We start from the raw sequence: 27,486 nt of genomic DNA on the forward strand, positions 1-27,486 counted from the left end.
TTCATGGAGAGAATCCACCATTAACCAGCTCAGCCAGGGCAAAGCTCTTTGATCTCTTTTATCCATTGGCCTTAGCAGTTGGAAGTCAAAGGTGTAGAGTTTGATACAGAGAAATCCCAATAAACTGCCCTGGTAGATTAATTAGTAACCTACCTGAACTCTCCCAGATCAGGGATGCATGTGTTTCTCCTTCCATTTCTAGAGCAAGGAACATGCTATGGGTATCGAGGGTGAAGAGTTCAGACACTGAAGACCATGCACAGCTAACGAAGGACAGCTGATAACGATCTGTGTGATACATTACATATTGAGTTAGCAATGTGCACGTACCTCATGTGAAGGGGTGAAGCTGCAAGTAGTGTGTGTGTGGTTAATTAAGGAAAACAGCACTACGTGGTCTGGGTGAGGTCAGGAGATGGGGCCCTCTCAGCCTGAAAAGGGTGTCTGCAGGTCTTTCACACCTGTATATTCGTTATGTTAGAACTGTGGGACACATCACTTCTTCGCTTATTTTATTCCAAGTTAGGATCATGAAAATGCTCCATATATATGCCGTGAGCACGTCACGAGGACCTATTACCAAACTAATACATGTTTCAGTCAGCTCTTCTGCCAAGTAGCTGCTCTTCATACACCAGCCAGTACCCCCACCTCGTGTCAAAGGGCCCTGAAAGCTGACAAATCTGGGCTATTTTGCAGGATGGTGAGAGAGAGATACTAGAGCCCCGGGGCCCATATGGGGAACATCCTGCCAGCAGCCTCCCATCTGTTATAACCTTAGGGGATTTTGCATCTTGTAACCCGCAATTTATCACTAGTAGCATTTGGCTGAGTTTCACCTAGTTAGTGTTGGGTTAAGGCTTACAGTTTCAATTGGTACCTGTTCTTTCACATACTTCTTGTATTCTGCATGAAATGGGATGTCATTCGCAGTTACATTCTTTAATTCTCTTGTGTCCTAAAGAAGGAAGCAGTTTTGCAATGAAATTGACGCTGTCAGAAGCAGCTCGCCTAGGAAAGCACAAATGACCCTTGTTAGTGGCTGCTCTTCAGTGTCTCTTCTCGTGTTATGATTTTAGGCCGTTTGTTTTGTGTGAAGTAGGATGCTTTCTACTCCTAAGCTTCGTGTTCCTGATCTGAGCTTGTGTTACTGTTGGTTAATTTGGCAGGGTTTTAATTTAATAAACAAAGCTCACATGGGGTTAGGAAATCTTTGGTGTAACAGGACTCTGATTCCACTGAACTAAATATGTCTTATCCCCTGTAAGGAAAAATCCTTGTTCACATTCTCTAAGGGAAGGTTGGCACATTAAAGTCAGCACTTTGAATGTCAAAGATTTTGGGTTCTAATGTCCGGTATGGAACAGTGGGAGCTATGGGCATGTTGCGTGTGGGGGGGGTGAGGGGGCTTCAGAAGCCAGTGTTCACACTTAAAGCAGGATCGTTTGGCCTGTCTTACACTTGAGTGAATTCATGTTGGTTTTGTCTTGTCTGCTCAGGAATTTAAGGAAGGCCGCCGTGCCAGTCACACAGCTCCACAGGTGCTCTTCAGCCACAGGGAGCCCCCCCTTGAACTGAAAGACACGGACGCAGCAGTAGGTGACAACATTGGCTACATCACCTTTGGTAAGCTGGGCCCAGGAAGGGCAATTTATCCCTGTCCTCCAGCGTTCACTGCAGAGAGCTGCTTCACGCTGTCTCATTGCCTGAGACTGGGAGTGAAACCGGGAAACTCCTTGTGACATGGTTCTGCATATGGAGTGGGATGCAGTACAGAGATTGATGCAGCAGTCATTCACCTCAGGGGACCAGGTACCTGTCCCTCTGGGCAGTGAGTCTTACACTCCTTCCAGCCTAGGCATCCTGTAAACGTTGGACAGTTGTCTTGCTAAGTGGCCATAAAGTGCCATGCACACAACTAGTAATGACAATCCCTATTGGACAAGTGTTCCCAGCCTGAAACCATTGAATGGCTCAGCAAGATGGGCAGTCTGTGGCTCACGACTGAAATAGGAATGCTGCAAGTTAAGACTGATGCAGATTGGTTAGAGCAGCGTGGGAAAATGTTCAGAGTTTTTGCTCCGCAGTTCTTGGCTCCGGTGCATGCTGATAATGTCACGTTGTCGTGGTGCATTTGGGTCCAAATGACCCACAACTTTATATAAAGTAGTAATAATAATAACAACAACCTGTGTGAATACTCCTCAGTTGGGGTGGAGAGAGACAAATGAAATTCCTGTAGTTTGAAAAGAGGTTTTGGGGTCACAGAAGTCCATATCACATCTTCATCTGTCATCTCTCCTCTCCTGTTGATAAAAATAAATGACATCCATTTTCTGTGTTCAAAGTGTTCTTTGTTCTCTGTAACAGGAGATGAGGAAACAGAGAGGGGAAGGTTAATCATTTGATAGCCCAGGTCATTAAGCATGTTAAATAATGGGAAAAATAGAAACAGATTTTATGATTTGATGCATCGTGTTATTTTGAAAATACAGGTTCAGTTGATGACCGGGGGTATAGCTTTGAGTTTTTCATTTGGGGAAAGATGTGCATATTTTTTGTATAATTTGTTTGGCCACAAATGTGTGTGTTGCAAATGTTCTATTAGACGCATGGTCTGAATGCACAGCTGGGACCTGAAACGTCCATCTTGGCTCTCCAGCATTCTCTTTGGTCTTGGACAAATCATTAGAGCTCTGCCTCTAATTTCCATCTGTAAAGCAGAGATACTTGCTTGCCAGGTGCTGTGAGGGCTAGTTAATATTTGCAAAGCACCACATGGTGCTAGATACTCCCCTGGAATAGTATTCCCTCCAGCCCATTTTTGTGCAACTTTGCCCGTGACTTAGGAGCTGTTAGTGTCGGCTAGTGGTAGATATGGAAGCAGGCACTGTGCAGACTTCTCCATGAGAGCTGTGCCAAGACACCTGGTTCTTGAGCTGCAGCATGCTCTGCTACACTTGTCCCAATCCTTCCTGTGGTGCTTGGCACCGGACTCTGATTTTTGTGATGGGCACTATTGCCCTGCGTGGATCAGACAGACCTAAGTGAGGACTGCTCTCCAATCTCCAGTAATAAAAATACTGAGGTGTTCACCAATACCTAGATGTAGGCGTAGTGTACACCACACTAATAGGCATTATGCACATGGTATTGACATAATGTACGTTATGTATGTGGCTTTGGGAAGTTGTTAACTGAATGATCAGGATCTTCCCACGGTTCTGTTCACGCGTGACAGGTGTCCCCCAGCACTTGGCAAAGCTGAAGTCAGCTTTGGCATTAGAGAACAGGAAACTTTTCAAAGCAAAGATGCATGAATACCTTGTGCCAAGGACAGTGAGGGAGTCCTGGCATGGCTCATCAGCACTTGGGATGTAATATTTGAAATGAGATAAGGGAAAGTATAGGGATGTAACTTCACAGACCAGTACCTGGGATGCTAGTATCCAAAACAGAAGGAAGATACAGAGCAACAAGTACAAACTGGCGGGTTGGGTTTTTGTTACATACAGAAAGTTTTGAAACGTTTTGTAAAACCATGTTATAAATATAGCTAGTATAAATACATATTTCCAAAGCGCACCTTTGGTGTAAGGTGAACGTCCTGCGAGATAAGAATTGCTTTCCAGAAGGAGGGTATTTGTCTCCTTTTCACATGGTACTATTTTGTTCTTAGGCAATACATTTGGTTAAGTTGGGTTATTTGACCTCTTGAATGTTTTTAAGAATGAGCCACAAGTGTAGTTAACGATTGGCTACACCTTTTAGTCAATAGATGAAACGGGGACGAAAGTGGGTCAGTATGTTAAGGCTTTTCACTTCAGAGCACGCTTTCTTGCACTCGTTTGAGAGTAGGACGCACAGATGCTGCTGCCTCCCTTTGCTGAATAAAGCGAAGTTCATACTGGTGTGTTGTTGCGATACCTGTCTGTACAAGAATCCTGAGCTAAGATTCGTATCTCAGAGACATCCGGCAACTCATGAGTGATATGGGAGCACAGTGTAATAGCAGATCTTAGACCATGCACAAGCTCTGCAACTCGCTTTAGATCACAGGCTTTGTGTGTGAGCAGCTCCTCTTCAATGTCAGATTTAACTGCCCCTTTGTGAAGTTAGCCCCATGCCAGAGGCCTGTCAGTCCTGGGAATGGTAATTGAGTTGTTCCCACAAAATGACAGCCCTTGGAACTGTGCATGTCTGCCACTCACAGTTGGCACCTTGCTCCCTGGGCCAGCGTAACTAATAGCGCTTGGCTTATCCAGCAAGCGGACAGGCCACATGGCAGTGCTGAGACCTGCCTTCTGTGAAAGGCGCTTCTGTTTGTACTGTGGCAGAAGGATGCAAAATTTCATCCTGGACAGTTATTTTCCTCCGGATGCATCGGGATTTTAGCAGATTATATTCAGCGGTGACAGGGCAGTCAGCAGCACCTGGTGGCTTCCCAAGGTGCTGTCCAAGTGTATCTGCCCTGTCATCTTGGAGCTGGGGGTGGGGTGATTGGCAGGGTCTGGCGATGAGCAAGGGTCATGTCAAAGGGTAGAATTCTGACATGAATACAGTATTGATTTGCCATGTAAAATCACACGTTCTCTACCTGGCCTCTTAAATCTTCATGGTCATGAGGTTTTCTCTATGCATTAGATCAGGAAGAAGATTTCTGCTCTGTCATTAGTAAAAAATATGTATGGGGTCTTTGTTACTAGTTTAGAAGAGACAGGCGGGATTAGGTTTCTTTCCATGTTTCATTCACTGAACAGACCAGTTTTTAGTTCATTTTGCCTCTCTGCCCTCTTAAGGTGTCTGTTGAAAGATGTTCGTCTAGCTTAGGAAAAGTGAATGAGAAGTACTTTTCACAGGTACAATGGAGTGATCATCTTCAGATTAACTCCAGTCACCTGTGTCAACCAGACGATCAGATCGTCCAGCTGTCAGTGTTGCCATGGGTGACTCTGAGACGGCAAATTTTGGAGCAGTGCTGTTAAGCCTTGTGTTAAAATTCCAAGTGCCATTCAGGCATATGGTGCAGGCAAGGGCTCTTTCATAGACCTCGTGAGTATTAAGGCTCATGTATTCAAACAGCTCTTCAGTAGCTGTTCATATCCGATAGACGTGGGTGTGTCTGCCTCTGCCACTCTTCCTACCTGGTGCTCAGCCTGGGTCGGAAATAAAACTCCTTGCACTGTTGCTTTATCTTTCCAGTGCTGTTCCCCCGCCACACCAACACCGCTGCCAGGGACAACACCATCAACCTGATCCACACGTTCCGGGACTACCTGCACTATCACATCAAATGCTCCAAGGTACAGAGGGGACTGTGCTGATTTCACGTAACGCTGTGTTCTGGAGGGGCGGGGGAAACATTCCGAGGAGGGTTTTAAATGCAGAATTCATCTCCGCCTCTCTGCTTCACGTGCTTCCAACGCTGAGAGCATAGAGTGTAGCCCTTTGGAAATGCCACGTGCTGCGTAATCCCTGAATGTGGAATTGAGTCTGCAGAGGGGGCACGTCTTAAACCCTGCCCTCTTCTTCGGTTCTGTCCGTGATCCCCACAGGGTAGTATGCGCGCTCCACCCCTCAGGCCAGCCCTCGGGATTTCAGGGTTTAGTCCTGTTAGGATGATAACAGCTGATGTTTGAAAACCACAGTGTGCGGATGGAACCTTCAGCGTTTGTTTTGTAATGCAAACAGGCCTATATTCACACGCGCATGAGGGCAAAAACGTCCGATTTCCTCAAGGTGCTGAACCGTGCCCGGCCAGACGCGGAGAAGAAGGAAATGAAAACAATCACGTGAGTATCAAAGCCGGGACCCGTGGGCCTGTAAGAGTCTCGTGAGCACAGGTCACGTCACAGCCAGTACAGTGTGTGTTGGGGCGGTTCTCAGTAGCTTTGCGTGGTGAGCGCACATTGGAAAGGCATTCCTAGTGAGTAAGCACTGTATAAAATGGAGTAGAATTCTTTTGTCCAGAGCCCAGGAAGCCCTGGGAAGAGGGCAGTAGAATAGAGAACCTTATGATGTTCTTTAACAAGCTTGGTTATTTAAAGGCTTCTGCTGTCTGACCTTCTCTTTTTTAATAATTCAGCTTATTTGTAAAGTGCACTCCGCCTTTCCCAGGAGGGCATTTTCTCAATTCTGAAAGGGGTAGATCTGGGTTGGTGGAAGGCAGCAGATTTGGAGACAGGAAGCATTTTGATACCTCTGTGTATAGCATCTTTTGTACAAACGGCATTGCTGAAGTGTTCGGAACAAAGCATCCCAAGTGCTGGGCTAGCGTGGCTCTCTGCTGGCAGAGTTTTTGCAGTAGCTAGTCTAACACGCACTCCAGGGCCTTTCCTTCACAGAGAGAAAGTGCATTGATTCTCCAGATTGCGGGGTTGACTTTGTACCTAGAATTAAAAACTTGTTAAATTAAACGCAACTCTCCTCCATATTTAAATATTGTTAGGAGGAAATCGAAACTTTGAGGAAAGGCTGACGGCTCATCCTTAAAACTGTCACCCTTAAGGCAGAAGAGTAGCATGTTAAATGCTGTCAACTTAACTCTGAATGTCCTGCCTCTTGTTAGATATTCTTGCATTTCAGCAACTCCCTTCAGAATCGATCAGTAGAGCTCGTCCATGCTCCACTCAAGTGTGGAACGTAAATGTGGACTAGGCACGTGCATAGTTTATAAACCTGGTGAAAAGTGTTCACGGGCCGGGCCAGCCCATCCCAGGCTAAGAAGTTGGCTCAAACGTTCACCCTTAACTAAGGGATCTGACTGCGGACTAATTAGTTAGCAAATTTCACCTTTAAATCCTCACGGAACCTAAACTCAAATCCCAGAGTGGCAGACTTTTCCTTCACGCCTGCATTTGAAAAACAAACTCACTTTCAGGTGTCAGACAGGTTCTTCCCTCCGAGTGGGAGCCTTGGAGCGTGTCTGGGGAACCCAAGGCTGGATTTCCCTTACGCTGACTCTGTGGTCTTGGACAAGTGAAGTTGCTGCTCTGCCTCTGTTCCCGTTTCTGTGAAATGGGGATGGTGCCAATACCCGCCGCCGTCCGCAGGAGGTGGAGGATGGCTGTAAAGCTCTCTCAGCATTGAACGCATGGTAGATGTTAGCAGCTGAATTATACCTCCGCTGCCCTGTGAGCAAAAGAGAATCCCAGAAAATCAAAACGTGAGAACTAGCTGTTAGCTTACGATGCGACAATATAAATGTGATTCTGTCATTCAGACAAGAAGGGCTGCAGCTTCAGGGCATAATCCCGTGACAGTCTCTTGTAAGTCTGCACTGGTCCTCTCTCCCCAGCTAATCCTGGAACCTCTGAGGGGGAAGGGTCAGCCTTGAGAACTGGGAAAGGCTGACCTGCCTGCAGTTCGGTTAAAGCCCAACACCTGCAGCTATTCTGTGTGTGAATCCCACTTAACTGCCTGTTTTCAAGGGAAATAAAGGCTTTTATCTCACACCTGGCTAGCCAGATGATGGGGGAAAGCTAAAATGTCTGTCTGCCTCCATTTAAACAGGTAGTTCTTGTCTTGACTGACCTCAGTAAGTGCCTTAAATTGCCCCGTTTTGCTGCTGAAGAGCAGACAGTGTGGGAGCTCAGTCCCAGCGCATGGGGGGTTGTGTTCGCTGGCTCTGAAGGGAAGGATTTTAAGCAGGTCTGTAATTGAGTGCCGAGGAAGCTTCTTGCATGTGTTTTCGATGATGATCAATAAGTTTGGCCCTTGCAGGGCTGGAGTTCAGATCTCCTTAGTTAGTTTAAACTCTGCTTTAGGGCCCAAAGGAGAATGAGCTAGGACATCTTGCCCATTTCCAGAAGCATATTAACTTTCCCTATTATAATATGGGATAGCCGGCGGTCACAGCTTACTGCCTCTGATCCCTAGACAGGATGGGGGCAGAACTACCTCTCCCCCTAGACACGGCGGAGTGGCCAAATCCGGATTAAGGCTGTTGGAGGGGCACAGAGAAACCACACAGCAATTCTCAGCTGGACTAGGCCTCTTGATGAGGAAGGCGTTGGCATCCATCGCTGAGCCCTTCCCACAGAGAGAGGGAACAGGTTTGTCCTGGTGGAGGGCAGGGCAGATGGTGAGCAAGGGGGCTGGGGGTTGAGTGAGCTATGGAGGGTTGGATACAAGAGCATAACCCCGATGGGGGAGCGGATTAAGATGAGCTCGTATCTCATTCGCTTATTTCCCCCCTCGCTTCTTGTTCGCAGGAGCCTCTTCCATGCCAGACAGTTCGCTGGCAACTCTCTTCAGCAGACAGAGTCCCGCACAGGTGTCAAGGTCCAGAGCCAAAGGCTGACAGGCAGAGCAGTTGAGGCCAAGAGATGAAACAGCAGATAGGTACAGCAGAAAGGCGGCTGGCTCAGTTTTCTTGCCAGCAATCAGTCCTCTTAAGGACTAGTCAGGAAAGCTGGGGGGTTGAAAGTAGATAGTACCAAATTGCCGTTAATGCTCCATTTACTGTTCTAACGCTACTTGCTTATCTAGCAGGATGACTGTACAGGAGCTGACTAGTAATTGGCATGAGCAGCAGGTTAGTCTGGTGCCAGCTGTCATGGCATCTCTCCTCGCGAGTCGGAAGAAATGCCCTGGGGGGGTTCACAGGTCACGTGCAGTGCCGTCACAGAGAGCTGTCCCTAAGGCACATATTGCTGTGGTGAGCTTTGGGACCAGCCAGTCGGTGTGTGTGTGTGAACCCGGAGATGGACAGAGCTTGGCAGGGTGTAGACATTCAGCTCCGAAATAGGTGTCGTTTGCAGTAAGTGGAGTTAAAGACGGGAGGGGTTCTGGGCAGGGACCCTCGGCCTTATCCAGGATCCCTGAACTCATCTTAGTGGCTGATGAAGTGATCAGTGCGTCTCCTGTCCCTTAAAGTGACATTGCTGGCTATGAATCATACTTTGAAAAGCAATGTATAAAATCTCTGGGGCTGGTGGAAATGAGGGGGAGGGTTTAATCTCATGTACTTAACACTAATTGCGCTTGGTTCACATTTTGCACCTCACTCAGCTTGGGCTGTGAAAATAGACATGTCAGTTTCACCTTATCACTCGTCTGCAGTGAGTGACTGTTTTGGGGATTGTCCACTGGGTCTGGAATTTTCCCTTAAGCCTTGTAGAATATCTTCAAAAGCCAGATTTTGGGCCCGATGCAAATATTGTGTGTCCATTGAAGCACCTGGAGTAAGAGGCCGCTCTGAAGAAGTGGATTGTTCCAGCTAAATGGTATTTGGGGGGCCTTAGAAGTGGCTCAGCCATGCAGGGAGTCTTGCCATGGAAACGCTCAGGTTTGCTATGTGCTCATAGGTGTGTGGAACAGCAAAACACCGGGAAGAAACAAAAGAACCACATGCAGAAATGTTGCGTCCCTAGAGAGATGATAGTGCAAGTCCCAGCAGGCTTTCAAGACAGCCCTCTGCGTGCTCTCAATGTTCAGACTGTAGCTGGCTTTACTGAAAAGGGGCTGGGCTCATTTTTAATCCAATATTGCCCACTGCTAATAGTGGTGGTGGTTAGGTACACCCTTCTCAGCCTCTTTCCGCGTGCCCTTCGGCAGCAGTGAATAGCTTAAAGCCTCCGCCATGGTGCTGCGGTGTCACGCGCTGATTCATTTTGAGTTAACAGTTTGCACTGGGGAAATTCCAACTGCCCGGAGCAGGGTCTGGGGGGTTTAATATGTTAGAAAATTGTCTCCTCTTACAAAACGGTTCTGTGCTGTTGGGCCTGCCTGGAGAGGGCAGAGGGCAGAACTGCTTGGTCCCAGTTAGCTGCGGGTGTTTGCTGTGTTCGCTCCCCAGAAGGTCGTTGGTGCGTTTCTGAGAGGAGTTTTGCCACAGCTGGGGCATTGATAATGACTTTTAAATGCCTCTTCCTCCTCATGTCACATCTGTCCAGTGCATTGGAGCCCCTTAGGGGTATGTCTACACAGCAACATAAGCCCAGGCTCAAACCTAATCCCCCTTGCTTCCACACACCAATTGTGTTAACTTAGGGGTCGAACCTAGGGTCCCAGGACCCTGCAGGGCTGGAGGGTCCGAGCCCATGTTAACTTGGGACCTAGGGTCCAAGCCCTATTGCTTTTGTGTATGCATGCAGCCCCGGCTTGACTTGGGTCCCAGAATTCATAGACTCATAGAATCTCAGGGTTGGAAGGGACCTTAGGAGGTATCTAGTCCAATCCCCTGCTCAAAGCAGGACCAACCCCAACTAAATCATCTCAGCCAGGGCTTTGTCAAGCCAGGCCTTAAAAACCTCTAAGGATGGAGATTCCACCACCTCCCTAGGGAACCCATTCCAGTACTCCAGTTCTTCCAGTTGTATCCCAGAGTTCCTTGGGGCAACTTCCTTAGTCCTCTCCATGCTAACAGTCTGTGATGCAATCTATTGCACTTGCTTACAAATGGAAACCACACGTCTCTTTGCAAAGATAACAGCTGAGATCAGTATAAACCCATTGTCTGCTGAACACTGGTCTTCAAGCATGCTACCAGAGAGCCTGCGGGGTTTTCAGTGGAGACCGATCAGAAGACATTTTTTGCAAAGAGAGCTGCTTCAGAGTCACAAGAGCACAGTCAGATTTTGGTGCGCGCTGCCCGGGTTGCCCTGCAGGGAGAGGGAGTGACAGAGCTCCCTACTCAGCATGGCCGGGGGAGGATGACCCCCAACACTCTGGCTGCTCCCACTCCCTGGGGCTGTGCATGCAGAGCTGCCTGGCCAGTGTGCACTGTCAGGGTGCTGAGTGGGAGCCAGCCCCAAAATTCCCCACATCCTCGCAGGGATCCCTTATCTCTGCCTCCTGGGGCGTGGCAGGTACAGGAATAAGGGATCCCAGGCAATGGTGGATTAGTCACTGGGCCAACGGGGCCAGTGCCCGGGGGGCCTGGAAAAGTGGGCATGCCCTGCTCCACCTGCCCGCTCACCTGGCACTCCCCGACCCTGCTCCCCGGCAGGAGTGCTGGACTTGGGGGGCAGGACAAGCCCCTGTGCCACAACCCCCATTTCCCCAGCAACCGTGCTGGGACAGGAGAACAGCCGCTTGCTCGGGCCCAGGGCCCCACAAAACCGTAATCCACCTCTGATCTCGGAGGGGTGCTGGAGCACACTGCTCCCCAAGCCCAGGGGATGCACTTCACTGTTTTGTAGCCGGCAGCCGCCAGGCTGGGGTATGCGGGTGTTTTTCCTCTGAAACCTACGTCTTATGTCAACTTCAAAACAGACAAAAATAAATAAATAAATAAACCAACCAACCAAAAACCCCTTCATTGAACAACCCATTTTAAACATTCAGCATTGCAAAGTTTCAGTTTAATCATCTGATGGCCCTGGAGACTGATGTCCTAATTATCCTCAGAACAGGTGCCCCTGGGCATTTTCCCGCCAGCCTGACTCAGCCTGGAGCTGGCGAGCCCAGTTCTCAAATCAGTTCAGTATAAAGCCTCCCCGGGCAGCAGTCATCCTACGGGGACAGCCACCGAAGGAGCTAATTACGCTGTTTATGAACTCCTGCTCCTTACAGCACCTGAGTCCTGTCCGCAGCACCGTCACAGCGAGGAGACAGGGTGGGCAGTAGAGTTTTCCCACAGTGCCACACATTTGTAGGGCTAGAGTGTCGACACGGAGGCCGGGGGGGTGCCACGCACTCTGGGATAAGGTTACTTTGACCCTGGTCTGTGCGCTGCAGCGTGGAGGCCAGAGCCCTAGATTCGAGCCTGGGTCAGAAAATCCTTAACCCAGGGTTACAATACAGTGTTGGCGCTCAAGCCCAGGCTTCCCGCGGGGGTCAGCTGACTCGAGTCCCACTTTAAACCATGGCTTACCTTGCTGTGTAGAGAAACCCTCTTGGTCATAATATTACTGGTTCTGAGAGACCCGCATGGTGCCTTGCTGTCATCCATGCTCATATCCGTCTGGCTCTGGTGAATGGAGGCTTCCTCCACTGAACCCTCTTGCAGCAGACTGCCCAAGGAAAGCAAACCAGACTGTGACTGATCCTCTGCAGCTGGTCACCCTATGTCTTGGGGCGTGTGCACGTAATCTAGGCATCTTCCCCTCCTGCCACTCCAGTCCCTTCATTGGCTTCTGCTCCTTGTCCTCTTCTTCCAGGCCTTCCATAACCATGACCACGTATCTGCTCTCATTTCCTTCCATGCTCCTTGCAGTTCTCTCCCTCTCCTCTTTCCCCTCTTGGGTGGAACAGCCTCCCCTTCTGCCTGCTGAGCTCCCCCTTGAAAACACTCCCCCAAATCCTCTCCACGGCCTCCCTTCCCCAAACGGCATTGTCTCGCCTGTGTTGAAAGAGAGCACGATGGATGTCAATGCGGGACTGTACTGTGACTGAGTAACATGTGCGATACTTGGCAAGAGAATACCCCTAATATTGCCCTTCTGCTCCTTACAGGGGGAAGACGTTCTCATCCCGTTAACACATGGGGTGTGGCGGAGGCCGCCGCTGAAGTCAGAAGGCTGGAGCACTTGCTACTTGATAATCGTAGCTTTTAATGTTGCACCTCTCTGGGCTCTTAAGGAATACAACCAATCGGGTTCTGTTTTGTACAAGTTTGGGAAGTAATCTGCGGAAACGAGCTGTGCTTGCAAGGACTTACTAGTTCAAAAAAACAAAAAAACAACCACCTTAATTCCATTTTGATCAGTTTAATTTCTTTTCTTTTTCTTTTTTTTTCCAAGCTGTTTTGCTTTGCAATATGTTTCTGGTAATGAGTTGCAGTATTTCTTATGAGAATAATGCAATATTAACTTGTTTTCTTCTGAGTATTTGAGTTCAAAACTCCTGTATCTGAAGAAATACTGTTGGGGTTCATTAATAAAGGAGATCTTTCTATCTTAACGGCTTGTGGGAGTTTGGCTTGTTCTAGAAATGAGACCTGGAAAAGCCCTATGAAGTTCACTTAACGCTTCCCAGTGGTCCCGGACAGAGTGTAGGTTGAGCGAGCATTTCGGGTCTAAGCACTTTCACTTGCTTGTAACATCTTCAATCTTTTGGGCTGAAATTTGGCAACATCAGGCTCAGCCCAGGAGTGACTGTTTTCCAGAGCTGAACCAAAGGTGGTTTTGATTTTGAAAAACGGAGGTGAAGGTATTTTCTCCACTGTGATGTGATCCTTGATCAGCTGGGGTGCCACAGCTAATGGAACTGAAACGGGACCTGCCGCCGGGTGATGGCCCTAGAGTGCCCTCTGCTCTTGTGAAAATCGCCTGATGTGTGAAAAGTGAACGGTGTAAAATCTCTGCGCCCGCTCACTAGTACAGTGTGGTCCCTTCCTGCTCTGTGCCACTGGACTCTGCGCACTTGGGACAATGTAAAGGGAGCCCTGACTCCACCGCGATATAGAAAAGTGTGCAGAATTGAGGCCAGGACTCCTGCCGTCTTGGTGATCCCTGCTGTGCGGGTGTTTCACTGTTGCCCAGCAGCCAGTTGCAGATGCGGGAACATCTCTACCTTCGTTTCTTTTTAAAAACCTAGGCAATTCCATTTTAAACAGCACAGTGAAGGAGGAAGTCAGGCTAGGTAAGGTTACTGGGGCAATCCACTGGCTGCTGTCAGAGGTGCTCTGTTACTTCACACCACCTCCCTCCATAGCACCTTGGATCACTCTGAGCCCCTGGTTATCCCTCCACTTCCACCCTTCTGATGCCTTCGGGTGGAGGTGAGTATCAGGACAGTACTGAAGAGATAAAGCAAGAATCGTCCCTGCAGGCTCTCGCCTCTGTGCGAAGCTACTGTTTGCTCCCATTCAGTTCATTTTAACAGCACCTAGGAGTATAAGCCTGTCCCATTACAGGTTGTCCTTGGAAGTAGCCTGCGAGCATCAGTGGGGCAGGGACTGTGTGTGTTACAGCCCACGGCACAGTGTGTTGGTGGTTCATGGCTAGAGCGCCGAGGTGCCAGGGTAATAGAGGAGGAAAGCAGCTCCGTGTAGGAAGGAACAGCAGGCCGTGCATCGTGTACTGTGGGAGCAGCCTATGGAAATAGGGCATTGAAGCTGGGCGCATGTAAGTGTCGCTCCATGGGTGAGCAGAGCCTGCAACTTTCTGGGCCTGTTTTCTCATACTTGCTATTCCCCCGAGCAGGCATGCTGCTGCTTGTACTGGGCAGGCCAGCAGCCCCACAGGAATGCCTTCACTTTTCAGTCCTCTGTGGGCCTTTTCCTGTCACTGCACAAATAAAAGATGAGCTTATTGAACACTCCCCAGGCAGGGGAAGGGTTGGGGTCCAGCCCCAGGAGTAGGATAATGCACCTGGGATCACACTGTGGGAGCCACAAATAAGTGCGTCACTGAAGACCCAGAGGATGACGTGGTGTGTGGTAAGAAACCCCTCTGCGGCCTGAGAAATTGGGGAGTGGGATCACTTAACTGTTACAAGCTGCACTTCTCTTCCTTGCTAACCCCTGACTGTAAGGAACCGAGCAGTGACTTAGGAGGAGAGGCTGAGGGAACTGGGATTGTTTAGTCTGCAGAAGAGAAGAATGAGGGGGGATTTGAAAGCTGCTTTCAACTCCCTGAAAGGGGGTTCCAAAGAGGATGGATCTAGACTGTTCTCAGTGGTGGCTGATGACAGAACGAGGAATAATGGTCTCAAGTTGCAGTGGGGGGAGGTCTAGGTTGGATATTAGGAAAAACTATTTCACTCAGAGGGTGGTGAAGCACTGGAATGGGTTCCCTAGGGAGGTGGTGGGATCTCCTTCCTGAAAGGTTTTTAAGGTCAGGCTTGACAAAGCCCTGGCTGGGATGATTTAGCTGGGGTTGGTCCTGCTTTGAGCAGGGGGTTGGACTAGCTACCTCCTGAGGTCCCTTCCAACCCTGATCTTCTATGAAAGAGCACATCCAGCACGGAGGCAGCCCCTCTTAGTCCTGACAGCAGCAGAGCCTAATGCCCAGGCTGATCTTCGCTATTTCACTTAACTACTGGCAGGTACTATCTGTGAGCTGCCTCTCGCCCTGGGAGCTTCCAGCAGCTGGCTTCCTTGGTGCCTTTTCGGGGTGTGAGCTAAATGGCGCATCCCACACTGGTGTCCGGACAAACCAGAGGTAACAGGAGCCTTTTCAAAGTGCTTGGAAGATCTTTATTCAGCAGTATTCCTATCACAGCAGAGTACAGACCTCTACAGAGGACAATGCAGCCCACACCCTGGCTTGTTAAAGCAGACTAAAAGGAGCTCTAAATGCAGCAGCAGCAGATTGAGATTTGCCTCTTGATTGAATTACTTCCTCTGATCACTGCGCAATCACTTTCCCCTCCACAATCTCCTGGGCCGTGACCACCGCCGCCTTAATGGTCTGCCTCCGGGAGCCTGAGAGAGAAGAGAAAAGGGGTTACTCGACTGGCACCAGCGTCCCGCAGCTCCCCTCTGCTCAGATCCGTGCTGCAGAGCAGGGACTCACGCCGGGGAGCGTTGAAGAGGACATGCCAGGGGGTGACGTAGAACAGCTGGAGTTACCCGGCTGCAGTTAGCACAAGTCTGGGTGCAGAGACTAGGGGACTAGCTCAGTGTTGTGTGTGAAGGGTGTGGCTACTGGACGGCCGGAGGGTTGTGAGGCCTTTGTAGAAGTATTAGCTGTTAGCCCAATGGGCCAATGCATCAATATGCTTCAGCAAGATGCTTCTCAGATGACCGAATGGAGCCAGCCTCCTTCCAGGTCCCATTTCCCCTACCACGTTTTCGGGAGCTGGATGTGTCGTGGTTTGCCTCCGAACATGCCAGGCCTGGAACTCTACTTTCGAACAGGACAGAAGACCAAGGCTGAAGGACACGGCCGCATTGGTAGAAGAGGAACAGTAGCTAGACGAGACAGGACATGGTTCTGGCACGCTGAGCATGATCACACAGGAAGCTTGCAAGCAGCTTGGTGCCAGGGCAGACGTGCACAGCGAAGCAGGTTGCTCTCCAGCTAGCTAGTACCCCTATGCTAATGGCACCCCACGGGCTCACGCACCCATGGTGGATGGATTCAGAAGTTCCTCTCTGCAAACACAAAACGTGGCCGCGTTTGTGTGATCCCTGTCCCTCTGGGGGGTGGGATTTGCTTACAGGGGGCACCTCTCCCTCAGTAGCCCTGGGCAACTGCAGCTGTAGCGACCATGGGATTTGCATGTCTTTTGTGGCTTCCTCTCTTCATAGCAGCTGCTATGACTACAATCTCTGCCTGGCAACCAAGGCTTGCAGTGCCTCATGGCTGGGAACAACATGACTCCGTTACATGGGCTAAAAAAACCATGCTCCACTCGCTCCTGCTCTGGTCAACGCCTTTCCACCAGGTGCACGAGGTTAGAATCCTGGTCGGCTCCCAGTTCAGGGCACTGGGCTATCTTTTCCTATCCAAAAGCGCAGGTAAAGAAGCCCTGTCAGTGCATTGCTGGCAGATCAGAGACCACACCCCAGCCAATGCTGATTTCATCCTGCATCCGGCAAGGAGACCCGGCCGAAGGAAATGATAAAGCAGGGCGCGGGAGCTGGCAGGACAAAGCTACCTGGGATTCTGTCAATCAGCCCTGAACAGGAGGAGGAAGACCCCATATCTGGTGACTGAACAGGAGCAGAGAAACTAAGAGTGACTTCCAAGGGTCGGTAGCACTCGGGGGCCCCAAAGCCAGCTGGATAGAGGGAGAGCAATGGCTGGAGTGTTCATGGCCCCGTGCAATTACCTGTCTGTCACTCCCTCAATCAGCTGGCTGTACTGACTGATCTCATTCTCCAGCTTGCTCTTCAGATCCAGCAGGGCTTCGTAGTCCCGGGCCTGCCGCTCCAGGTCCGCCCGGCAGGCGGCCAGCTCCTCCTGCAGCTTGGCAATGACGTGATTGAGGTTCTCCAGCTGGTCGTTGTAGCGGGCTTGTGTGTTCTCCAAAGTGTTCTCCAGGGTCTCCACCTGGATAGGAGCAGGGCCCAAAGCAATTACCTGACAGCCCATGGGCAACTCACTCACGGATCTCAACGCAATCGCTAGGCCACGGGGGCCTGCATCAGCCCAGGAACACCAGCCCATGAGCAATGTGGGGAGGGACCAATGCACCCACCACGTCCTGGGACTTGGATGGCCTGACATGCAGTTGCACTTGAGCTCCCACCAGTCTGAGGCAGGTGCCCAGCATCCTTCAGAAGGTGCCTTTTCCTTCCCTTGCCATTAATGCTCAGATCCGACCTAGGCTCACCCCATAATTTGGGCACTTAGTTTATTGGTCTCTCCACAAGCATGGGTGGGGTCAGTGCTCTCCGGGCTCTTGCATCTGAGCAGGGGACGCGACCGGTACCGCAGCAGCTGGGGGGAGTCTGGCCAGTAAAGCCTGAGACTTAGAGGCAGCTTTTTAAAAACCCTCCATCCCCGCTGGAGCTGGTATGGGGTCGGCGGCTCGCCCTGTGACTGTGTAGCAGACATTGGGACCGGCTCACTTGGCGCCTAGGGGTTGCAGCAGGGTCCCGTTTCCAGGCCAGGGCATGGCTCTTGCTAAGGTTTAGTGGGGCTGTAACCAGAGAGACTGATGCCGTGGTCAGTTTCAGGGCGGGCCTGCAAGGACTCGGGGGAGAAGACCCGGCAGATGCATCCTTCCGGGGCGCGTAACTCAGTCCCTCCTCTACCTGGCTCACTGCACAGCTTTAGGAGAGGGGCAATAAGAGTGCAAACCTCGCCTCCTTCCTAAGGAAAGAGGCTCACTGGGAGAAGGAAGAACCCGGCCCCACCCAGGAGTGGGTCTTGGATGCTTTTTCCGCCCCCCATCTCAAACCCCTGCTTCCTCAGACTGCAGGAGGAGAATGTTGCCCTGCCAGGGAAGCAGCATGTGCTGCCAGGAACAGAGCTGGGGGAAAGCAGGGTCTTGTCACCATTTTCTGGAGGGTCTGGCGTTCAATCTCCAGGCCCTGAAGCTGCCGGCGCAGCTCACTCAGCTCGCTCTTGGCTTCCTCCAGCGCTTGGGTGTTCACGTTAGTTTCCTGGGACAGCGTGTCAAACTATGGGAAAGGAGAGGGACACCATGGTTACGCCAGACGCCGTCACGGCGCGGAGTGGCAGCCGCTCTCCTCGGTTCTCCCCTCACCTTGTCCTTGTACCAGCTCTCGGCATCATGCCGGTTCTGCTCGGCCACTTTCTCGTACTGCTTCCGGATCTGGGCGATGCTCTCGCTCAGCTCCTGCTTCTTCGGGTTATCCACCGCCACGGTCACGTCGGAGTTAGCAATCAGTGCCCGGAGGGCCTCCGCTTCCTGCGGAAAGGGTAACGGGATGTTATCCGTTCGCTCGCAGTCCTGCGCTGGTCACCCCTCTGCCACGCCCCCAAGCACCGTCACCCCAGTCAAAGCACGGCCAAGCCAGCCACGCTCCCGCGCCTCCGGCAGCCCGAGCCACCCCTGCCCAGCCGTTACCTCCTCGTGGCTCTTGCGCAGGTGGGCAAGCTCCTCCTTGAGCCCCTCCAGCTCCGCCTCCAGCTTCATGCGCAGGAAGTTGGTGTCCTCCATGATCTTGCGCAGCCCGTGGGTGTCCTTCTGCACGCTGTCGCACACCGCCTGCTCCGCCTCCAGCCTGGGGAGAGATCAGAGATCAGGAGAGAGATCGGAGATCAAAAGGCGGAGGGGCGGGTTTCAGGCAGATTGCATTGCGAGCAGCGGCTTTTCTTACTGCAGGAAGCTTTCTTGGATCAAGACAAGGACGAGTTAACCCAGCAAGGTGTGAATAACGCTGGAGCCTGCGGATTCAGCCATGTCCCAGTTCCAGGGTGAGGGGCACAACAGAAATGCGGACAGGCACTTTCAAAGCACTGATGTGGCCAGTAGTCTGGAAAACGCCAGCCACCTTAGCGACACATAGGGGAGGGAGCTGCCCCCAGGGCAGGAACCTTCAAACGCGGCAAGGCAAGTTGCTTTGTGAAAGTTCTGGGCGTGATGGTTCAAGGCAGCAGAAAGTGGATTTGTCCTGCCCTCCAAGAAGGATGGCGAGGGAAGCCACAAAGCCAGCCCCAGGACTAGCAGATCTTACAAAGAAAGGCTTCAGTGTTAAACACATTCAGTCATGTCGGGGGAAGGCAACAAGGAGTGTAGGAAAGGGATGGGGGGCTGGCACCCAGAGAGCTTGAAGCTAGTGGAGGTCGGCATGAGCAACTTCTCCCAGAACCAGCATCCAGGGGAGATGCCGAGCACCTGTCCTGCACCTCTGTGTAACAGAAGATGCCCCACCTGGAAGTGCTCCTCTCTGGAGCACTGGGCCCTTTGGAAATCCCCTCTAATCCCAGAGGGCAACGTAATTCAGGGGCTTGCTTCTGTTTCCTCCCCAAGTTGAGCTGCTGGTCAAGGGGAACCATGGCCTGAAGTGTCCCCAGCCTCTGTTTGCCAGAAGCTGGGAAGGGGCGACGGGATGGATCACTTGATAATTCCCTGTTCGGTTCACTCCCTCTGGGGCACGTGGCATTGGCTGCTGTCAGAAGACAGGACACTGGGCTAGATGGACGTTTGGTCTGACCCAGTTTGGCCGTTTTTATGTTTGGGAGACCAGCAAGGGAAACCAGGTTCTCTGCCCCACATTGCATCGGGAATCCACTCCCACCGTTCTAGACTGACACTTTGCACCTGCCACGTGGGGCAAGGTGCCCTGGATTCCAGCTTGACCCTAGGAGAGGTGACTGGAAGAAAGTGGGAGGAGTTAGAAGTGGACACGTACTTAGCGTTCAGCCACATGGAGTTGCTCCAGGGAAGAAATGTGGGGATCCGAATTAAGAGTCGGAGATTTTAAGGCCAGAAGGGATCGCTAACTATCTAGTCTGACCTCCCACATCGCCCAGGCCAGAGAATCTCACCTAGTACCTGGGGACGTTGTCCCTCTCTCCTGTGCATGAGTTTTAATGCTTGGGCATTTGTTACAAAACCCCAGGGACAGAGCTCAGGGCACCGTTAGCTCTGAGGAGTTTGGCCGCAGTAGTGGATTGCTACGGGTTCACAGCTGTTGAGTGGGTCTGTTTCCCCAGGCGGGGGGAGCAGCCTCTGCTCGACACGCAGCTCAAGCGGCCAGGCTGGCTACGACACTAGTAGTGGGGTGAATGAGGTGACCTACTTGACCTTGAAGTCATCGGCCGCCAGCCTGGCATTATCCATTTGCAGCAGCAGCTTGGCATTGTCCATGTTGAGATCCTCCACCTGCAAGAGAGGCAAGGGACTTCAGGAAGGGATGCTAAAGCAAAGGCAGGACGTATACTCCCCCCCACCTCTCCGCAGAGCGGCGGGAGCGTGGCTTACAGCTGAGGAACCCAGCTGCAGAGAAGCTAAATTCCATCACCGCGTGTCTATCCCTGAGCGAGACAGGCCAAAGGTAGGGGCTTGGGACTCGACCTGCCACCCTAGCCTCAGCTCTGCACAGATTCCCTCGGGGTCTTACGTCACTTAGGGTCACTTTTACCAAGGGGCTGAGCACCCTGCTGCTGTCAGCAAGAGCTGTCGGGGCTTTGTAATCTCTCAACTCAAGCCCCTAATCTGGGCCTAGCTTTCGGCTCGCACCTGTATGCAGCGATCAATGAAAGGTGAAGCAATTGGAAGGGGAAAAGGCCCCTACCATAGATTAAGGCCAGAAGGGATGATTAGATCCAGTCTGATCAATGCTACATCTTTATTATTCCTCATCTCCATACGCCTGCCCACTCCCAGACTTCCTCATTCCTGTGCACACACTGAGCTGGATTCCTATAGGGCAGGCCCCCATCCCCCTGGTATGCAGGGCCGCCCACCGCTGCAGTGTGCCCGGATGCTCTTGGAAAATATCCATTCGAAACCCTGGCCTCCCTTTTTGCCCTCCGGCCGCCTCCTCCGCTCCCTTCCTGGCAAACCCCGGTCCCGCTCCCAGTCACCCGGTCCATCCTCCAGTAACCCCTTGTTACTGTCTGCTAAGCACCTCCTAGTCCTTTGTCTCCACCACCCCTCGCAGGCAGGGCAGGGCTAGTGTCCCCCTTTCAAAGAGGGAGAATGGGGGCACAGATCCCAAGTCCCAGGGAGTCTGTGGTGGAGCAGGGAACTGAGCCCGGGTTGGAAGAACCCCAGGCCTGAACCACTGGGCTGTCCTTCCAACTCCTAGCGAGACCGTCCCCCTGCCCTCCCGCCATTGTGGTCTCTAAGTGACATATTACAGGTTATTTTACACACACACACACACACACACACACACACACCCCCCGAACCAAAATGTGAAACACCCTCAGCTTAGAGCTGCAAATTTGAGCAAATAAGATGTGATTTGGTAAAAGACAGGTTTTTGTTAACGGATATAGATTGTCATATTAGGGTTTAAAATGTTCATAAATATTAAAATACATCTGTTCTGATGGCACAAGATTAGATGATGTCTTATTTTTATTATGGCTAGGGGCCTCAAAAGCTGGAAGTGACCTGGGTCTCATTGGACCTCTGAGCGGGCCTGCACCCCTGCAGTGCCCTTATCTCAGCCTTGATCCCCTCTTCAGCTTAGCTCCTCCTGAAACCAGTTCAGACCCGCAGCTCAAGCACAGAGGGAACCTGCCAGTGGGTTTCATGTTTCAGAAACTGGCACATTTGCAAAGCAAAACAAGGCATTTGTTTTGCCCCACGGGGCTCTTCGAGCTACTGGGTTGGGTTACAGCAAAGTCAAGCCAAGGGCAGGTGGCTGCACTGTCCCTGGGGGAGAAGCTGTTACTTTGCAGCCCGTGGGGAAGCGGGGCAGAGGCATCTCTTCCCTGGACCCAGTAGCGTTGAGTCAGATCGCCCAGGCACGTTCCAGGGAGGAGAATTTAACTGAGACGGACGATCCGGCTGCTAGCAGCGTCTTCCAGCCAAGCTGCTTTCTGCCGTCTGGGCTGGATCCAGAGCTCGTTAGAATCTACGGATGTCGTTGAGCCGTGGACCTACGCCGCTGCTCCAGAAAGAGTCCTCAACTTCCCGAGCAAGCCGCTCTGTTTCAGCGCCACCTTTCTAGCCACCCCCATTCGGACACCTGGCCAGGTTCCCGCTCTTGAGTTTCCGTAATCAGAAGATGGCACAGCGAGATACAGCTGCAGCCTTTCACCCAGAAGGGAGAGGGAGGGGCTGTCTGTCTCCATGGGGCTCGTGGCAGGATCAGAGACCCACTAAGGTAGAAGACGACGCAGTCAGTGCAAGATTAGGTCTATCGGAGGTACCCCTGGCTTCCATACGACAATGATTGAGGAGTCTGATGGGAGACAGAGTAACCGAGGTCTTTCCCTTCCAGGCAGTTCTCTGCTGGCCCAGCGACAGATTTGGAAGGCCTCAAATTCAGTTGGTATATGAGTGGACTGACTTTTGGAGGTGCTGAGCACCCATCTCTCACTGAAGGCAGCAGGTGCTCAGCCCCTCTGGAACGAGACTCAAGGCCACGTCTATTTCAGGGGGAGATTTTCAAATGCGCCCAAGGGACTTTGCCATGCAACCCCCGGGGCCCATGTGCTTAAGTCTCTCCGGTGCTGTTGAAAATCCTACCTGAGCGCCTTACGTTTAACACACGCTTGAACACTGGGGCCCTTCTGGGTCAGTCGTTAGACATTTAAAGCGAGTCAGCCCTGCCCCCTGCAGGTGGAAAGGATTCGTCTTTTGCTAATAGTTCACTGGGTTTGGTTTTTTAAAAGACATTTCAGATGGCCCCAGTGCATTCCCTCTCATATTCCCGTCAGAAATATACTGTTCCTCATTCCCGTTTATAAATGCAGCAGGAAAGGGGCTGGGAGGAGGGGAAGGTCCCTTGCTTCTCTACTGGACCGGGATGCAAATATTTAAACAAATCACCCACCCAGCCCAAATTGGATGCTCTTGTTTTCCAGCTAAAACTCTCAGGGAGGGATGGACTTTACAGGCTGCGATATACAGGGATCCTTCACCCGTCACCAGAATGCAGCCACTTCTGAGGTGGCAGTTTGGGACAGGAAAAAGAGAAGAGCATCGTGTGCAGTGGAAACTGCGGGGGGGAATCTGGAGAAGCGGAGAGTAGTGGCCAGCGTTGCAACAGGTGCTGGACAGCCGGGCTAACACCCTTGGCCTTGTGAGAAGTGCCGAGACTTCTAGGGAACTCCTGTGAACCTGCAGAACTACGAACGGTGGTGCGTAACCTACCACTTAAATCAGCCTCGGGACCAGACGACCGGCAGATAGCAAATGTAACCCCAGTCTTTTAAAAAGCCTCCAGAGGCGATCCTGGCAATTTCAGGCTGGTTAGCCTAACTTCAGTACCTGGCAAATTGGTTGAAACTGTACTAAAGAACAGAATTATCTAGGCTGCCCAGACAGCAAATGTGAAAAATCGGGGTGGGGGGCAATAGGAGTCTATATAAGGAAGAGACCCAAAAATCAGGACTGTCCCTATAAAATCAGGACATCTGCTCACCCTAGAATTAGGGGACACAGAGATGAGCACGATATGGCGGGGAAGAGCCGACATGGCTTTCGTAGAGGGAAATCACACCCCACCAAGCTATGGGAATTCTTTGGGGGTGTCAACAAACATGTGGATAAGGGTGATCCAGTGCATCTATTGTACTTAGACTTCCAGAAAGCCTTTGACAAGGTCCCTCAAAGGCTCTTAAGCAATGTAAGCAGATGTGGAGAAGAGAGAAGGTGGTCTTATGGGTCAGTAACTGGTTACAAGATAGGAAACCAAGAATAGGAATAAATGGTCAGTTTTCACCATGGAATGAGGTGAACAACAGGGTCCCTCGAGGATCTGTACTGGGACCTGTGCTGTTCAACATAGTCATAGAGGAGCTGGGAAAAAGGGGTGAAACAGGGAGGTGGCAAAGTTTGCAGACGATACAAAATTTCTCCAGATGAAGGTGACCACGCAGAGTTACAAAGGGATCTCACAAAACTGGGCAACAAAATGGCAGATGTAATTCAAGGTTGATAAATGCAACGTAACGCACGTTGGAAACCATCATCCCACCTACACATACAAAACAATGGGGTCTAAGTTAGTTACCACTCAAGAAAGATCTTGGCGCCATTGTGGCTAGTTCTACGAAAACATCTGTTCAGCGTGCAGGAGCAATCGAAAGAATTAAATGTGAGGAACCATTAGGAAAGGGATAGCGAGTAAGATAGAAGGTGCCATAGTGCCCCTATGTGAATCCATCGTACGCCCACACCTGTAATGCCATATGCAGTTTGAATTGCCCCATCTCCAAAAAAAAAAAAAAAAAAAAAAAAAGATTAGAATTGAGGACAGTATGGAAAAGGGCAACAGAAATGATGAGGGGGATGGAACAGCTTCCGTGTGATCAGAGATGAATAAGACTGGGACTGTTCATCTTAGGAAAGAGACGACTCAGGGGAGCTGACTGACGTCTACAAAATCATGAATGATGTGGAGAAAGTGAATCAGGAAGTGTCATTTACTCCTTCACTTAACACACAAGTCGAGGTCACCCAATGAAATTAATGGGCAGCAGGTTTAAAACAAACAAGGCCAAACGCACAGTCAACCTGTGGAACTCCTTGCCAGGAGATGGTGTGAAGGCCAACAGTTAACTGGGTTCAAAAAAGAACTAGAGAAGTTCCTGGAGGACAGGTCAATCAACAGCTATTAGCCAGGATGGGCAGGGACACAAGCCCATGCTCCCGGTGGCCCTAGCCTCTGACTGCCAGAGGCTGGGCCTGGAAGACCGGGGATGGATCACTGAAAAAAACTCTGTTCTGTTAATTCCCTCTGAAGCATCTAGCCCCAGCCCCTGGTAGAGAGAGGATCCTGTGCTAGATGGACCATTGGTCTGACACAGTGGCTATTCTTGTGTTCTTAGATCTTTAATGACCACAAGTGGTGAGGACTCCAGATTTATAGCCCATGCAAGCAGGGGCTCATCCAACAGCACACCCCCTAGAACCAAGCTGGGAACAGGGAATCCTCTGGAGTCCCCACCATTGCTGGATGCCTAGACCAGGACTCCCTTGGGGGAAGGATTCTGCTCTCAGGAAGGATGTTGATAAACTGGAGAGGGCTCAGTGATGAGCCCCGAGAAGGATTAAAGGGTGGGACAACATGCCTTATAGCAACACACTCAGAAAGCTCAAGCTATTTACCTTAACAAAGAGAAGGTTCAGGGATGACTTGGTTAAGACTATAAATACCTACATAGAGAACCAATATTTAATAACGGGCTCTTGGCGCTAGCAGAGAAAGGAGATGATCCAGTGGCTCGAAGCCAAAGCTAGACACATTCAGACTGGAAAGAAGGTGTAAATTTGTAACTATGAGGGTAATTAACCATTGGAACAATTTGCCCAAAGTCATGGTGGGATTCCAGACTGGCTGTTCTTCCAAACGGTCTGTTCTAGGAATGACTGGGGGGCAGTTCTCTGGCTTGGGCTGGGCAGTGGGACCACAATGTTCCCTTCTGGCCTTTGAATTTATGACTATATTCAGGGAAGCAGGAGTCACAATGACCCTGAATTCAGCTTGATCCCTGGGTCTGCTGAAACCCACAGGGCATGTCCAGATCCTTGTTCACACTGTTTGGACAGATGACGAGATATGTACAGAGACAGGGAATCCAGATCTAGGCGCCTTTGTTTACTCTCAGGAGGCTAATAATGGAGAGAGGGGAGAAAAAAAAAACACATGCTTATGTTTGGCAGCTTTAGCAGAAGTGACTGTTTAACCAGCAGCCCCAAGAGACTGCCAGAAGCAGGGGGAGGGGGAAGAGAGCCAGCTGGAGGCCAGCTAGGCAGTGCTGTGGGGACAGCTGGCCCAGGCAAGCCAGCTGCACCCAACAGGTATGTTGGGACTTTAGAGGACAAGGGATTTTGTTTCAGCAACTCTGGAAGCCCAGCTACTCTCTGCAAGCACTTCACCCTCCTCTCCCCTGCCTGGCTGGTTGAGTTGGAAACAGGAGGGATTAGACACCAGGGGATCCGCTGGCGACTTTCAAACCTGAAGAGATTCACTGAGAGACAGACAAAGCCGCAGCTGCAGTTCACCGGCGCAAGGGGCTCCTGATAGATCAGCCCCTGAGCGCCCCGGTTTCAAAACACGGTGGTTTTGGGGGTGTAACTTGAGACGTCTAAAGAGGTCTGGTTTTCAGAAGGTGGGTGCTCCGCACAGTCTGAAAGCATCAGGCCTCTTCAAGGCATCCCAAACCGAAGGACGCGAACGTCACCACTGAAAATTGAAGCCTAACTAACCCCCGACCTTTGACAGCGATGTCTCCCCTTGGCTGTCGGCAAAGGGCAGCAGGGCCGGAGGGTTAGAGAGGACAAAGGAAAGAGGATTGATCTGTCCAGAGTTGTAGCCTTGCTCAAGGTTTTACAGCTTCCCGGAGCATTGCTGGCTGGGGCTAGGCCAGGCCTGCAGCCGCCCTACTAACAGGAGAAAGTGTGAGTTCCCAGGGGCAGGAACCCCCTTGGTTCTGCGTGGGTTTCCACAGAACTTGGTCGTGGGCAACAAGAAGCTTTCAGAGTTTGGGGTTCCTGCCCTCTTCCCCCCATGACATGAGACCTAAAGGGCCAGGCTCCCGCACGCCTCCCTGGTGTTTCTGGCAGTTCAGGGCAAACCAATGTGGCACCAGCAAGCTGGGGCTACCGGGCGAGGCACTTCTCCAGAAACGCTTCCTGCACTGACTGGGTGTGTCCGACCCCTTACGCCCTCAGATCTCTCTGCCCCGGCTCCTGTCTGGCCTCAGCGGCCTAAGGGCAGGGCAGAGGTTCTACCCCAGCTCTGTCACCCCAGGGAGGGGGTCAGGCAGCCAGCGCAGACCTGATGGGGGGCAAGAAGAAGACCGGCTCCCTCTGCCCTCTTTCTAAGGTTAAGGAAGGGGTGACAGGGCAGGGGACACGGGACAGCCCCCTTGTCCCATTTCTCTGGGGACCCACAGCAGCAGGGCCCCTGCCCTGCCCAGGGATGGGGTAGCACCGTCCCCAGAGCTCCCCCAGGGTCGGCCAGCTCAAGGCGCCCCCCGCTGGGCCCTACCTGCTTGCGCAGCTCCCCCAGGGGCCGCTCGCAGGCCTCCCAGTCCCGCTGGCCGGCGCCCCCGCGGCGGGCCCGCACCTGGGCGATCTCCTCCTCCAGCGCCCGGTTGGCCGCCTCCAGCCCCCGCACCCGCTGCAGGTAGCCGGCCAGGCGCTCGTTCAGCCCCTGCAGCGCCTCCTGCTGGCTGCCGGCCCCCAGCGAGTCCAGGTGGGCGCGCAGGCCGGGCAGCAGCGCCTGCAGGCGGGACCCCGAGGCCCGCGGCTCCGAGCCGCCCGCGCCCCCGTACACGCTGCCGGCCGAGGAGCCGGGCCACGGGCGGGGCGAGCCGGCCAGGGAGCCGCTGCGGGAGCGGGACATGGTGCGCGGCGCTGCCTGCCCGCGGGGCCGCCCGCCGCTTTATCTAGCGGGGCCGCTGCATTATGCAGGAGCCTCATTTGCATGCACAGGTAGAGGCTGGCCAATGGAAGGCGCGGCTGCGGACCCCGCCCCCCGCACGGGGAGGGGGGCCAATAGTCAGGAGCCCCCGGCAAGGGGGCTGGCGCTATGCTAATGAAAGTGGG

The 27,486-nt window shown here is 51.9% G+C and overlaps 2 protein-coding genes across 3 annotated transcripts in view; one reads left to right on the forward strand and one right to left on the reverse strand.

The window, feature by feature from the left end:
- ARPC2 (actin related protein 2/3 complex subunit 2) overlaps nt 1-12,628 on the forward strand; it is a 33,474-nt gene extending 20,846 nt beyond the window's left edge. Inside the window, exons 7-11 of one of the 2 annotated variants that reach the window (XM_037912039.2) lie at nt 1,500-1,626; nt 5,203-5,303; nt 5,692-5,792; nt 8,214-8,343; nt 12,400-12,628. In XM_037912039.2, coding sequence (XP_037767967.1) covers nt 1,500-1,626; nt 5,203-5,303; nt 5,692-5,792; nt 8,214-8,331 — 447 coding nt within the window. In that variant the 3' untranslated portion in view covers nt 8,332-8,343; nt 12,400-12,628. The remainder of the gene's footprint in view (nt 1-1,499; nt 1,627-5,202; nt 5,304-5,691; nt 5,793-8,213; nt 8,344-12,399) is intronic. The other variant, XM_037912041.2, reaches the window with a different exon arrangement.
- Nucleotides 12,629-15,062: 2,434 nt separating this feature from the next.
- LOC102935457 (keratin, type I cytoskeletal 18) lies at nt 15,063-27,308 on the reverse strand. Its single transcript, XM_037912930.2, has 7 exons — nt 26,927-27,308; nt 20,051-20,133; nt 18,373-18,529; nt 18,049-18,213; nt 17,837-17,962; nt 16,666-16,886; nt 15,063-15,313 (listed from the first exon to the last, which is right to left on the reverse strand). Exons 1-7 carry the CDS (start codon nt 27,281-27,283, stop codon nt 15,292-15,294), a joined length of 1,131 nt encoding a protein of 376 aa, XP_037768858.1. The 5' UTR covers nt 27,284-27,308; the 3' UTR covers nt 15,063-15,291.
- Between the last annotated feature and the right edge of the window lie 178 nt (nt 27,309-27,486).

This window comes from Chelonia mydas, chromosome 11 (assembly GCF_015237465.2).
Source record: "Chelonia mydas isolate rCheMyd1 chromosome 11, rCheMyd1.pri.v2, whole genome shotgun sequence".
Classification (NCBI taxonomy): domain Eukaryota; kingdom Metazoa; phylum Chordata; order Testudines; family Cheloniidae; genus Chelonia; species Chelonia mydas.